The sequence below is a fragment of the Oncorhynchus masou genome, chromosome 5 (assembly GCF_036934945.1).
Source record: "Oncorhynchus masou masou isolate Uvic2021 chromosome 5, UVic_Omas_1.1, whole genome shotgun sequence".
NCBI lineage: Eukaryota > Metazoa > Chordata > Actinopteri > Salmoniformes > Salmonidae > Oncorhynchus > Oncorhynchus masou.
In genome coordinates this window covers 84,900,494-84,914,341 of record NC_088216.1, presented here as the reverse complement: position 1 = coordinate 84,914,341, position 13,848 = coordinate 84,900,494, and the positions used below count along the sequence as shown (strand labels likewise).

Genomic DNA, 13,848 nt, shown 5'->3' with positions numbered 1-13,848 from the left:
TTTTATAAATGTTCATTATTTTGTGAGAATTTTTTTTAATTTCATGTTCGTTGTTTCACTGTTTTGTTCGTATCATGTATGGAAAAAAAATAAACATTTGTGAAATGCTGCTTTGGTAGGACTTATATATAGTCAGATTCATTATCATATAGGCTACAAGCAAATAATACAATTGCGCCATCTAGTGTATACTATAGAAATAACCTCCCAATTCTGGAGGTACTTGTATATGTGCTTGAATCTGAATATTCAAGCACATATTGACGATATATTGGGCCAGTCGGCTGGCATCGAGCTATAAGAAACAATGACAACAAGGTTTTGTTTGCAGACTTTATTGTCCATTAATTTGGGTGAGTAAAACAATAAAAAACACGAGTGTGATGGCAGATGAATTCAGAATACTCTTTGCATTCGTGTGCAGGCAGTTTTCGGTTCCGTTTTCAGACGTTACAGTCACGTTGTCGTAACGGCAGTAAGAATGTACATATTTTCCCCATTAATAAAAACGATATCTTAACATCCAATATATTTAAACATTTTTTAAAAACACATCAAGACTCCAAACCAAGTAAAAAAAAAACATTTTAGAATCATCCAACAGCAACATCTGCAATAAACACTGATCCAAAACATTTTATTTTTTTTACAGCTAAATCAGAGCTCAAATACAAATGCAGTTTATTTTACAGTTTAAAGAGACTCTAATCAATTGTTAAATCTAATCAAAGTAATAATTTTGCACAAATATACCATCTAGACCTGTGAATACAGGAGAATAGTTGTAGATGAGAGCCCTCTCCTCCTCACTGGTTGAAGAGAAACTGTGATGATTCTTCATGGCTGTGAATAGGAGGATGAGTAGGACAACAGAAGAGATTAGCCAACTGTGTTTAAACGCTAACATACTCCCACATCTACAGGCCTACTACACTGAATAAAAATGCAACAATTACTGAGTTTATATAAAAGGAAATCAGTCAATTGAAATACACTAATTAGGCCCTAATCTATGGATTTCACATGACTGGGAATACAGATATGAATATGTTGGGTCACAGATAGTGTACCTATTAAAAAAAAAACAGTTAGGTGCGTGGATCAGAAAACCAGTCAGTATCTGGGGTGACCACCATTTGCCTCATGCAGTGCGACACAACTCCTTCGCATAGAGTTGATCAGGCTGTTGATTGTGGCCTGTGAAATGTTGTCCCACTCCTCTTCAATGGCCGTGCAAAGTTGCTTTATATTGGCGGGAAATGGAACACGCTGTCATACACGTTGATCCAGAGCATCCCAAACATGCTCAATGTGTGACATGTCTAGTGAGTATGCAGGCCATGGAAGAACTGGGACATTTTCAGCTTCCATGAATTGTGTACAGATCCTGGTGACATGGGGCCGTGCATTATCATGCTGAAACATGAGGTGATGGCGGAGGATGAATGGCACAACAACGGGCCTCAGGATCTCGTCACGGTATCTCTGTGCATTCACATTGCCATCGATTAAATGCAAAATTGTGTTCGTTGTCCGAAGCTTATGCCTGCCCATACCAGAACCCCACCGCCACCATGGGACACTCTGTTCACAACGTTGACATCAGCAAACCGCTCACCCACAAACACCATACGAATCGTCTGCCCGGTACAGTTGAAACTAGGATTTATCCATGAAGAGCACACTTCTCCAGCGTGCCAGTGTAACGGATGTGAAACGGCTAGCTTAGTTAGCGGGGGTTCACGCTAAATAGCGTTTAAAATTGGTGACGTCACTTGCTCTGAGACCTTGAAGTAGTGGTTCCCCTTGCCCTGCAAGGGCCGCGGCTTTTGTGGAGCGATGGGTAACGATGCTTCGTGGGTGACTGTTGTTGATGTGTGCAGAGGGTCCCTGGTTCGCGACCGGATATGGGCGAGGGGACGGTCTAAAGTTTTACGGTTACACCAGCGGCCATTGAAGGTTGCATTTGCCCACTGAAGTTGGTGATGACGCCGAACTGCAGTCAGGTCAAGACCCTGGTGAGGATGATTAGCACACAGATGAGCTTTCCTGAGGTGGTGTCGGACAGTTTGTGCAGAAATTATTTGGTTGTTCAAATACCGGATGTGGAGGTCCTGGGCTGGCATGGTTACACGTGGTCTGCGGTTGTGAGGCCGGTTGGACATGCTGCCAAATTCTCTAAAATGACGTTGGAGGTGGCTTATGGTAGAACAATTCACATAAAAGGTCTCTGGCAACAGCTCTGGTGGATATTCCCACAGTCAGCATGCCAAATTGCCACGTTCCATCAAAACTTGAGACATGTGTGGCATTGTATTGTGTGTCCCCAGCACAAGGTGCACCTGTGTAATGATCATGCTGTTTAAATCAGTTTTTTTGACACGCCACACCTGTCACATAATGTCCCACAGTTGACAGTGCCTGTCAGAGTAAAAACCAAGCCATGAGGTCGAAGGAATTGTCCGTAGAGAGAGGATTGTGTCAAGGCACAGTTTGTGATGAAACAAAGGTGTGGTTGAATTTATTCTGCCACTGTGTCTTCTTATTGTCTCGGCCTCAGGCCTACAGTACATTCTGAAAGTATTCAGACCCTTTGACCTTTTCCACATTTTTGTTATGTTACAGCCTCATTGTAAAATTTATTCAATTTATTTTTTCCCTTATCAATCTACACACATACCTCCTCCCAATGGCAATGCAAAAAAAAGGCTGTTTTAGTCATTTTAGTACATTTATTAAAAGTTAAAAACAGAATGTCAGAGCAAAAACCAAGCCATGAGGTCTGTGTCGATTGTGTCAAGGCACAGATCTGGGGAAAGGTACCAAAAAAAAAAGTCTGCAGCATTGAAGGTCCCGAAGAACACAGTGGCCTCCATCATTCTTAAATGGAAGAAGTTTGGAATCACCAAGAGTCCTAGAGCTGGCTGCCCGGTCAAACTGAGCAATCGGTGGAGAAGGGCCTTGGTCAGGGAAGTGACCAAGAACCCGATGGTCACTGACTGAGCTCTAGAGCTCCTCTGTGGAGATGGGAGAACCTTCCAGAAGGACAACCATCTCTGCAGCACTCCACCAATCAGGCCATTATGGTAGAGTGGCCAGACGGAAGCCACTCTCCTCAGTAAAAGGCACATGACAGCCTGCTTGGAGTTTGCCAAAAGGCACCTGAAGGACTCTCAGACCATAAGAAACAAGATTCTCTGGTCTGATGAAACCAAGATTGAACTCTTTGGCCTGAATACCAAGTGTCACGTCTGGGGGAAATGTGGCACATTCCCTACGGTGAAGCATGGTGGTGGCAGCATCATGCTGTGTGTCACGTCTGGGGGAAATGTGGCACATTCCCTACGGTGAAGCATGGTGGTGTTGTGGGGATGTTTTTCAGCAGCAGGGACTGGGAGACGGGAAAGATGGAACTGAGAAAAGTACAGAGGGATCCTTGAGGAAAACCTGTTTCAGACTGCTTAGGACCAGGACAACAACACAGCCAAGACAACGTAGGAGTCTCTGAATGTCCTTGAGTGGGCCAGCCAGAGCCCAGACTTGAACATCTCTGGAGAGACCTGAAAATAGCAGAGCTTGAGAGGATCTGCAGAGAAGAATGGCAGAAACTCCCCAAATACAGGTGTGCCAAGCTTGTAGCGTCATACCTAAGAAGACTTGAGGCTGTAATCGCTGCCAAAGGGGCTTCAAATTAAATTGTATTTGTCACATACACATGGTTAGCAGATGTTAATGTGAGTGTAGCGAAATGCTTGTGCTTCTAGTTCCGACAATGCAGTAATAACCAACGAGTAATCTAACTAACAATTTCACAACTACTACCTTATACAGTAAAAGTGTAAGGGGATAAAGAATATGTACATAAAGATATGAATGAGTGATGGTACAGAGCAGCATAGGCAAGATACAGTAGATGGTATCGAGTACAGTATATACATATGAGATGAGTAATGTAGGGTCTGTAAACATTATATTAAGTGGCATTGTTTAAAGTGGCTAGTGATACATTTTCACATCAATTTTTCCATTATTAAAGTGGCTGGAGTTGAGTCAGTATGTTGGCAGCAGCCACTCAATGTTAGTGGTGGATGTTTAACAGTCTGATGGCCTTGAGATTGAAAAACAGCTTCTGTCTCTCGGTCCCAGCTTTGATGCACCTGTACTGACCTCGCCTTCTGCATGATAGCGAGGTGAACAGGCAGTGGCTCGGGTGGTTGTTGTCCTTGTTGATCTTTATGGCCTTCCTGTGACATCGGGTGGTGTAGGTGTCCTGGAGGGCAGGTAGTTTGCCCCCGGTGATGCGTTGTGCAGACCTCACTACCCTCTGGAGAGCCTTACGGTTGTGGGCGGAGCAGTTGCCGTACCAGGCGGTGATACAGCCCAACAGGATGCTCTCGATTGTGCATCTATAAAAGTTTGATTGCTTTTGGTGACAAGCCGAATTTCTTCAGCCTCCTGAGGTTGAAGTGGCGCTGCTGCGCCTACTTCACGATGCTGTCTGTGTGGGTGGACCAATCCAGTTTGTCCGTGATGTGAACATCGAGGAACTTAAAACTTACTACCCTCTCCACTACTATCCCGTCGATTTAAATAGGGGGTGCTGCCTCTGCTGTTTTCTGAAGTCCACGATCATCTCCTTTGTTTTGTTGACGTTGAGTGGGAGGTTATTTTCCTGACACCACACTCCGAGGGCCCTCACCTCCTCCCTCTAGGCCGCCTCGTCGTTGTTGGTAACCAAGCCTACCACTGTAGTGTCGTCTGCAAACTTGATGATTGAGTTGGAGGCGTGCGTTGCCACGCAGTCGTGGGTGAACAGGGAGTACAGGAGAGGGCTCAGAACGCACCCTTGAGGGGCTTCAGTGTTGAGGATCAGCAGGGTGGAGATGTTACCTACCCTCACCACCTGGGGATGGCCCGTCAGGAAGTCCAGTACGAGCTTGATGACGAGCTTGGAGGGTACTATGGTGTTAAATGCCGAGCTGTAGTCGATGAACAGCATTCTCACATAGATATTCCTCTTGTCCAGATGGGTTAGGGCAGTGTGGTTGCGATTGCATCGTCTGTTGACCTATTTGGGCGGTATAAGCAAATTGGAGTGGGTCTAGGGTGTCAGGTAGGGTGGATGTGATATGGTCCTTGACTAGTCTCAAAGCACTTCATGATGACGGAAGTGAGTGCTACGGGGCGGTAGTCGTTTAGCTCAGTTACCTTAGCTTTCTTGGGAACAGGAACAATGGTGGCCCACTTGAAGCATGTGGGAACAGCAGACTGGGATAAGGATTGATTGAATATGTCCGTAAATACACCAGCCAGCTGGTCTGCGCATGCTCTGAGGACGCAGCTGGGGATGCCGTCTGGGCCTGCAGCCTTGCGAGGGTTAACACGTTTAAAATGTTTTACTCATGTCGGCTGCAGTGAAGGAGAGTCCACAGGTTTTGGTAGCGGGCCGTGTCAGTGGCACTGTATTGTCCTCAAAACGAGCAAAGAAGTTGTTTAGTCTGTCTGGGAGCAAGACATCCTGGTCCACGACGGGGCTGGTTTTCTTTTTGTAATCCGTGATTGACTGTAGACCCTGCCTGCCACATGCCTCTTGTGTCTGAGCCATTGAATTGAGATTCTACTGTGTCTCTATACTGACGATTAGCTTGTTTGATTGCCTTGCGGAGGAAATAGGTACACTATATTCGATCATGTTTCCGGTCACCTAGTCCTGGTTAAAAGCAGTGGTTTGCGCTTTCAGTCTCACGATGACATCACCGATGCACTTGCTAATAAACTCGCTCACCAAATCAGCGTATTCGTCAATGTTGTTGTTGGACGCAATGCAGAACATATCCCAGTCCACGTGATCGAAGCAATCTTGAAGCGTGGAATCAGATCGGTCAGACGAGTGTTGAACAGACCTGAGAGCGGGAGCTTCTTGTTTTAGTTTCTGTCTGTAGGCAGGGAGCAACAAAATGGAGTCGTGGTCAGCTTTTCCAAAAGGAGGGCGGGGGAGGGCCTTATATGCGTCGTGGAAGTTAGAATAACAATGATCCAGGGTTTTGCCAGCCCTGGTAGCACAATCGATATGCTGATAGAATTTAGGGAGTCTTGTTTTCAGATTAGCCTTGTTAAAATTCCCAGCTACAATGAATGCAGCCTCAGAATATGTGGTTTCCATTTTACATAAAGTTTACATAAAATAAAATTCGTTCAGGGCCATTGATGCGTCTGCTTTGGGGGGAATATATGCGGCTGTGATTATAATCGAAGAGAATTCTCCTGGTAGATAATGCGGTCGACATTTGATTGGGAGGAATTCACACCACGTCTCCTTAATCATAAGGCATACTATTCTTACCAGGAAGATGCCCGTTTCTGTCGGCGCGATGCGTGAAGAAACCAGCTTGCTGTACAGACTCCGATAGAGTCTCTCATGTGAGCCATGTTTCCGTGAAGCAAAGAACGTTAGTCTCTGATGTCTCTCTGGAATGCTACCCTTTCTTGGATTTCATCAGCCTTAAAGACTGGACATTGGCTAGTAGTATGCTAGGGAGAGGTGCGCGATGTGCCCATCTCCAGAGCCTGACCAGAAGACCGCTTCGTCTGCCCCTTTTACGGTGACGTTGTTTTGGTTCGTCGGCTGGGATCCGATCCATTGTCCTGGGTGGTGGTCCAGACAGAGGATCCTCTTCGGGAAAGTCGTATTCCTGGTCGTAATGATGGTAAGTTGACGTTGCTCCTCTATCCAGTAGCTCCTTCCGATTGTATGCAATAAAACCTAAGATTACAATGTAAGAAATAACACGTAAAAAAAACAAAATACCACAGTTTCCTAAGGAACGCGAAGCGAGGCGGCCATCTCTGTCGGCGGCGGAAGTCTACAGCACGTACAGCTTCAACAAAGTACTGAGTAAAGGGTCTGATTACTTATTTAAATGTGGTATCTGTTTAAAAAAAAATATATACACACATTTGCTAAAATGTCTCAACCTTTACTTTGCCATTTTGGGGTATTGTGAGTAGATTGAGGGGGGAAAAACATTTAAACTAACATAAAAAACGTGGGGAAAGGGCTCTGAATACAATGAGAAAGCACCGGATAATGAAAGGCTCGTGTAATGTAGGGTTAACAAATCATGTTTATCTGACACAATGTATGGCTGTAGGATGACCTGTCATCTACAGGTTAATGGTCCAATAACTGTACAGTCCCTCACTAGGCCAGCGTTATACAGTCCAATAACTAATCTACAGTCCCTCACCAGGCCAGCATTGTCCAGTCCAATAACTAATCTACAGTCCCTCACCAGGCCAGCATTGTCCAGTCCAATAACTAATCTACAGTCCCTCACCAGGCCAGCATTGTGCAGTCCAATAACTAATCTACAGTCCCTCACCAGGCCAGCATTGTCCAGTCCAATAACTAATCTACAGTCCCTCACCAGGCCAGCATTGTCCAGTCCAATAACTAATCTACAGTCCCTCACCAGGCCAGCATTGTGCAGTCCAATAACTAATCTACAGTCCCTCACCAGGCCAGCATTGTGCTGTCCAATAACTCATCTACAGTCCCTCACCAGGCCAGCATTGTCATCTACAGTCCCTCACCAGGCCAGCGTTGTACAGTCCCTCACCAGGCCAGCGTTGTACAGTCCAATAACTAATCTACAGTCCTTCACCAGGCCAGCGTTGTACAGTCCCTCACCAGGCCAGCATTGTGCAGTCCAATAACTCATCTACAGTCCCTCACCAGGCCAGCATTGTGCAGTCCAATAACTCATCTACAGTCCCTCACCAGGCCAGCGTCGTTCTTAACCGATTTACCTGCTTAAAGAAAAGTGGACTAAAATGACTCACCCTCGGAGACAAAGAAGTGTGCTGTGTAGAAGGATGCTCTGACGGAGGCAGCAGAGTGGACCATGCCTGGTTTATCTACCCACTCAAAGGGACTCTTCTCAGGGTGCCACTGAACAGCGTAGAATGGATAGTGGTATGCTACAACAGGAAAACAGACAGAACATATATACTAGAACAACTAGTATCCGGGTACAGTGTGGGCCATTAGACAGCAGAAAACAGACCACTCTAGTATCCGGGTACAGTGTGGGCCATTAGACAGCAGAAAACAGACCACTCTAGTATCCGGGTACAGTGTGGGCCATTAGACAGCAGAAAACAGACCACTCTAGTATCCGGGTACAGTGTGGGCCATTAGACAGCAGAAAACAGACCACTCTAGTATCCGGGTACAGTGTGGGCCATTAGACAGCAGAAAACAGACCACTCTAGTATCCGGGTACAGTGTGGCTGATTAGCACCTGGAGTCTTGTGGACATGATTGATAAAACACACTGAAGTAAATGTATTTTAAAAACATCACCCATGAGTTGAATACGTGTGAATCAACATACCCAGCTTGTGAAGGATTGCACACACACACACACACATCTGCAGGGATCCCATGGTTACATAATGTTTACCTACAGTAAACAGTCTGTTCAAATACAGTAAAACGTTTGTCCAAGACCAGCTTAATAGATATCAGCTGAAAAGTGATAAGTCCTACCAGTAACGCTGACAACATTTGACTGCCAAATTAACCTTGTGACTAAAGTCCCTCTAGCCATGCTCAGACACTGTACATTACCTTCCATGGTAGAAACGAACTCTCTCCTGCCGTCTGTGTTGGTGGTCAGAATCTTGTAGAAACGTTTCAGTTTGACATTCCGGCTGTAGTTCTGGTGACATGAATCATTACATTTAGTTATTTTTGGAATGTTCCGGAATTAAAAATAAAATAAAAAAAAGTTACATTGTTGCTGAGAACTACATAAATATTTATGTTGCTCTAGTCTAGGAAACTGAAATGTCTACAAAGGAATAGGACAATATATATTCAAATCAAACTTTGTCACATGCGCCGAATACAACAAGTGTAGACTTTACCTTGAAATACTTACTGACAAGCCCTTAACCAACAGTACAGGTCAAGAAGAGTTAAGAAAATATTTACCAAGTAAACTAAAATAAAAAGTCATAATAAAAAGTAACAAGAATAACGAGGCTCTATAGAGGGGGGTAACAGTACCGAGTCAATGTGCGGTGGTACAGGCTAGTTGAGGTAATCTGTACCTGGTAACTGACACACAGGCCAGTTGAGGTAATCTGTACATGGTAACTGACACACAGGCCAGTTGAGGTAATCTGTACATGGTAACTGACACACAGGCCAGTTGAGGTAATCTGTACATGGTAACTGACACACAGGCCAGTTGAGGTAATCTGTACATTGTAACTGACACACAGGCCAGTTGAGGTAATCTGTACATGGTAACTGACACACAGGCCAGTTGAGGTAATCTGTACCTGGTAACTGACACACAGGCCCGTTGAGGTAATCTGTACATGGTAACTGACACACAGACTAGTTGAGGTAATCTGTACCTGGTAACTGACACACAGACCAGTTGAGGTAATCTGTACATGGTAACCGACACACAGGCCAGTTGAGGTAATCTGTACATGGTAACTGACACACAGGCCAGTTGAGGTAATCTGTACCTGGTAACTGACACACAGGCCAGTTGAGGTAATCTGTACCTGGTAACTGACACACAGGCCAGTTGAGGTAATCTGTACCTGGTAACTGACACACAGGCCAGTTGAGGTAATCTGTACATGGTAACTGACACAGACCAGTTGAGGTAATCTGTACATGGTAACTGACACACAGACCAGTTGAGGTAATCTGTACCTGGTAACTGACACACAGGCCAGTTGAGGTAATCTGTACATGGTAACTGACACACAGGCCAGTTGAGGTAATCTGTACATGGTAACTGACACACAGGCCAGTTGAGGTAATCTGTACATGGTAACTGACACACAGGCCAGTTGAGGTAATCTGTACCTGGTAACTCTGACACACAGACATTCAAACAAGTCTTCAGATATTCTCATAACGAGAAAGGTGGTATTACACTTTCAGCTCAGTGTTTTGATCAAGATGAATAATTCACATACAGAATAATGCTTGTAGAAAAGGGTAGGAAGAAGGCACTGATAAGGACACAATAGTAGGGCTCTGTAGATAGCTGCTCTTCGGTAAAAAAGGGGGTTCATTGGTCAACAAAAAACGAGGATGACCAAGGCACTCTTCATGTACTACAAATGCCTTTTATTTGTATGGCATGTTCAATGTAACAAACTCCTTAGAACTGATGTGTTGTTTGGGCAGCATGGCCTTCACCCTGACGAATACCATGTTGCCCAAAACACAGCAGTCTTTAAATCCATAAATTGCATTTTTTTTTTTTAAAGAGGCATTTTAATTCTATAGAATATTGTTTGTTCAAACACTATGTGGTCACTTCTGTACTCTTTCCTTCCCTAAAAAACAAGTCTATCAGTCCTAAAACAAGTCTATCAGTCCTAAAACAAGTCTGTCAGTCCTAAAACAAGTCTGTCAGTCCTAAAACAAGTCTGTCAGTCCTAAAACAAGTCTATCAGTCCTAAAACAAGTCTATCAGTCCTAAAACAAGTCTATCAGTCCTAAAACAAGTCTATCAGTCCTAAAACAAGTCTATCAGTCCTAAAACAAGTCTATCAGTCCTAAAACAAGTCAGCCAGCAGTCAGACAGTACAAGAGAGATGTGTGTTTATTGACGTCATCAGACAGTACCTGTAGCGACAGACTCCAGCTGTGGAAGTTGGAGGTGATGTTGTCCTCTGACAGAGACTGTAGCAGGCTACTGGGGAAGGTCTTGAACAAACGGCTGTTCTGTGAAGCTGTGGTAAACGAAGGTAACTCAAATATTAAAGCTTGAATCCTTAGTTGCTACACACATTTTATATATACACCCATAGATTCTTGAAGAATATAAAATGCCTGTCGTACCCAATCAGAACCCCAAAATATACACCCTTTTTTTCTTCTTCTTCTGTTTGTAAACAATGTGAATGTAAACAAACACTGTATAGCCTCAACACATGATAAATCTATACTATATCATGGATGGTCAGTCCTTGCATCGGTCTATGAATTTGAGCGGTTACATTTCTCCAGGCCCATCCTTCACTGTTTTGGTAAAAACCTGTGGCCTCTGGGGTTATTATTTCAACTGCAGATTCTAGTTTTAAAAAGGTCAAAAATGGATTGTCAAGATCAATGGTCAGTTTCTTTTGGTCCAGGGAACTTTTTCTCCCCGTTGCATTTCAAGTCAAGCAATGGAAAACGGAATGTTTTTCTTTCTATTTGCTGCCCAAATGAACGCAGCCCTGTACTCTTATGGAGGGGAAACTTGGGCTGTGCAGCGTACAAGGCACAATATCAGTATTCATAGACAAACATAGGCCTTCACGCCTAAAGTCTGCAGAAACGTGGTCTCTGACCTGGGGTGAATGTGAGAGGCAGGGCCACAGCCTTGGTGTCTGTTAGAGTCAGGAGGTTCTTGTTGCTGGTCAGTACGGTCATCTGCTGCAGACCTTGGCACGTACCCCAAATAGGGAAGTACTCGGACTCATCATTGGCCTGCATGGAGACAGGAACGACAACGACGACAAGAGGACCACGAATCAACCGGATGTTCTGCCCAACAGGTGGAAGCAATATAGTGGACACTCCACCACTACACGGTTTATAGAAAGGTCAGGGACTGGGGAGCAGTCTTAAACTGCAGGTACCAAACAGAATACGCAACATTTAAAATGAAAACAATTTCAAAAACAGCCATCGTCAATCAGGGATAAAAACCAAATTGGATTTTGGTGGGTACGGAAATGATACATTTATTATATTATGTACCTTGATGGCCAGATCATAGAAGATCTTTGACAATCGACTGAACTGGGATGTCTCCAGATCTACGTCCCCTCCTGGTAGCAGCAACCTAAAACAACCAATCAGAATCAAATTCAAATCATAATTATTCATATTTTTTTCATATATATTTTTTAGAACCTTTAGGCAAGTCAGTTAAGAACAAATTATTCTTATTTTCAATGACGGCCTAGGAACAGTGGGTTAACTGCCTGTTCAGGGGCAGAATGATAGATTTGTACCATGTCTGCTCAGGGGTTTGAACTTGCAACCTTCCGGTTACTAGTCCAACGCTCTACCCTGCCGCCCCAAATTGCCTTATAGTCCCTGGCATTTTAATTATTCGAATGAAGGCATCTCTTTACAGTAAACATAATAAGTGAGGAATAATTTCACTCACCCGTTTATGGAGTGAAATATCTTTTCATATTCTTCATCTGTTTGGTGTATTCTTATGGGAACAACTCGAGCTCCAGCACTCTCCAGGTACTTCACATAGGAAGCAGCGATGTAGGAGGATCCCTGAGCATGAGGGTCTCCTACTATGTTCTCCTGGGCCAGGACACCTGAAATAACAATACACTTTACATTAAAAAAAAAAACTAGCACAAAACAAGACGAGCATAATGTCTAGGTGGGTGTAGTTGTACATCAAGTTGCCTCACGCTATAGAAACAGGAGATAGACTCCTGGACAGTTCTGGCTTGGACAAGGCCCAATTTCTTTGAAAAACAACAAAAAAACAGCAACAAACCCTCCACTTGGTTTGCTTAAAAGCTGATGGATAGGGTTAAAGGTTACTGTGAAGACAGGTGTGGTTAATATATACAACCATCATCATCATCATCTCACAGATTCATTGTTCTTATCTCTCGCTCTCTCTCTCTCTCTCTCAACATCGTCTATGGGCGATTTCAACAGACTATTTTGCTACTTAGCTTATATACCTGAGGCATTTTTAAATAACCTGCTTTTTAGAAGGCGAAATATTGAGCTGCCGGTCTATAACTCTGCAATGGCTACACGAGGAATAACGTTGATCAGTGAAAAATATCAAATATGTGTTTTATTACTTATCAAATCTATACCATCAAGATGACATTCTGAAGTGAGTTTCTCTTGTTTCACTTCCTAGAAAATTGACAATTTCATGTTGGAAATTGGTAGACTCCAATAATGGTCCCAGAACATTCTAGAATAACACATTACCAGCAGCAGCATATAAGGAACATTCCAGATACACTCATACATACAAATTCACCCTATAGATTGATTCGGAAGGGCTTACCGATGATGGGTCTGTAATTTAGATGGTCACTACAAACCACCAGCAGAGGCACACCGCAAAGGCAAGCGGCCAACACCGCAAGAACCGCACACGGAGGACTCATTCCCCTCGGGTAGCTTACATAAAATAAAAATGCTAAAATTGGTAGACACTTGTTCTCCTGCTTAAATGATCAGCAGCGCGGTATGTGATGATGGTACCAGTGAGAACGAGGAGGCTGTAGTCTACTGCAGTTATGTGACGCGTAATCCCTGGACTCTACAGTGAAGCCTATCGATTCTCTCACGCGTGGCGGGGGACGCGTGAAAAAAAAAGCATATATCGGTTTCAGTCACGTGTGCAATTATGAAAACTCACCGAATGACATGTGGACACGCGACATATTTCAACCAGGCTATAACGCAAAAGGCAACATGATGCTATTTCAGTGGCGTGTGGCGTGTATTCATGTAAGCCAAGGGAAGCCAGACTTCCCCAAAACATTGATCTAGAAAAAAAACAACATACAATAATTACAAGAGGATGAATGTATCACACTAGAGAAAGCACCGAACGAGCGAAACAGCGCCTCCTCTGTCTCTTTATGTGTAGCCCATCTATCTGACTGCAGTCTTGTCAAAAAGAGTATGATATTGTTGCCGCCCATGTCATTGAATGCAAGCGAAGCCACATAGCATTTTGGCCTCCCTTGATGAAAAAAATATATACAATAACAGCCAATCAGCGTTGAGCTAAACTGAGCAAGCTGAACTGTAAA

At 43.9% G+C, this 13,848-nt stretch overlaps 1 protein-coding gene across 1 annotated transcript; it reads right to left on the bottom strand.

The window, feature by feature from the left end:
* Positions 1–319: 319 nt before the first annotated feature.
* Positions 320–13,487, bottom strand: LOC135540409 (gamma-glutamyl hydrolase-like). The gene is made up of 8 exons (XM_064967030.1): positions 13,092–13,487; positions 12,204–12,369; positions 11,789–11,873; positions 11,377–11,515; positions 10,667–10,773; positions 8,633–8,723; positions 7,843–7,980; positions 320–843 (listed from the first exon to the last, which is right to left on the bottom strand). Exons 1-8 carry the CDS (start codon positions 13,192–13,194, stop codon positions 722–724), a joined length of 951 nt encoding a protein of 316 aa, XP_064823102.1. The 5' UTR covers positions 13,195–13,487; the 3' UTR covers positions 320–721.
* Between the last annotated feature and the right edge of the window lie 361 nt (positions 13,488–13,848).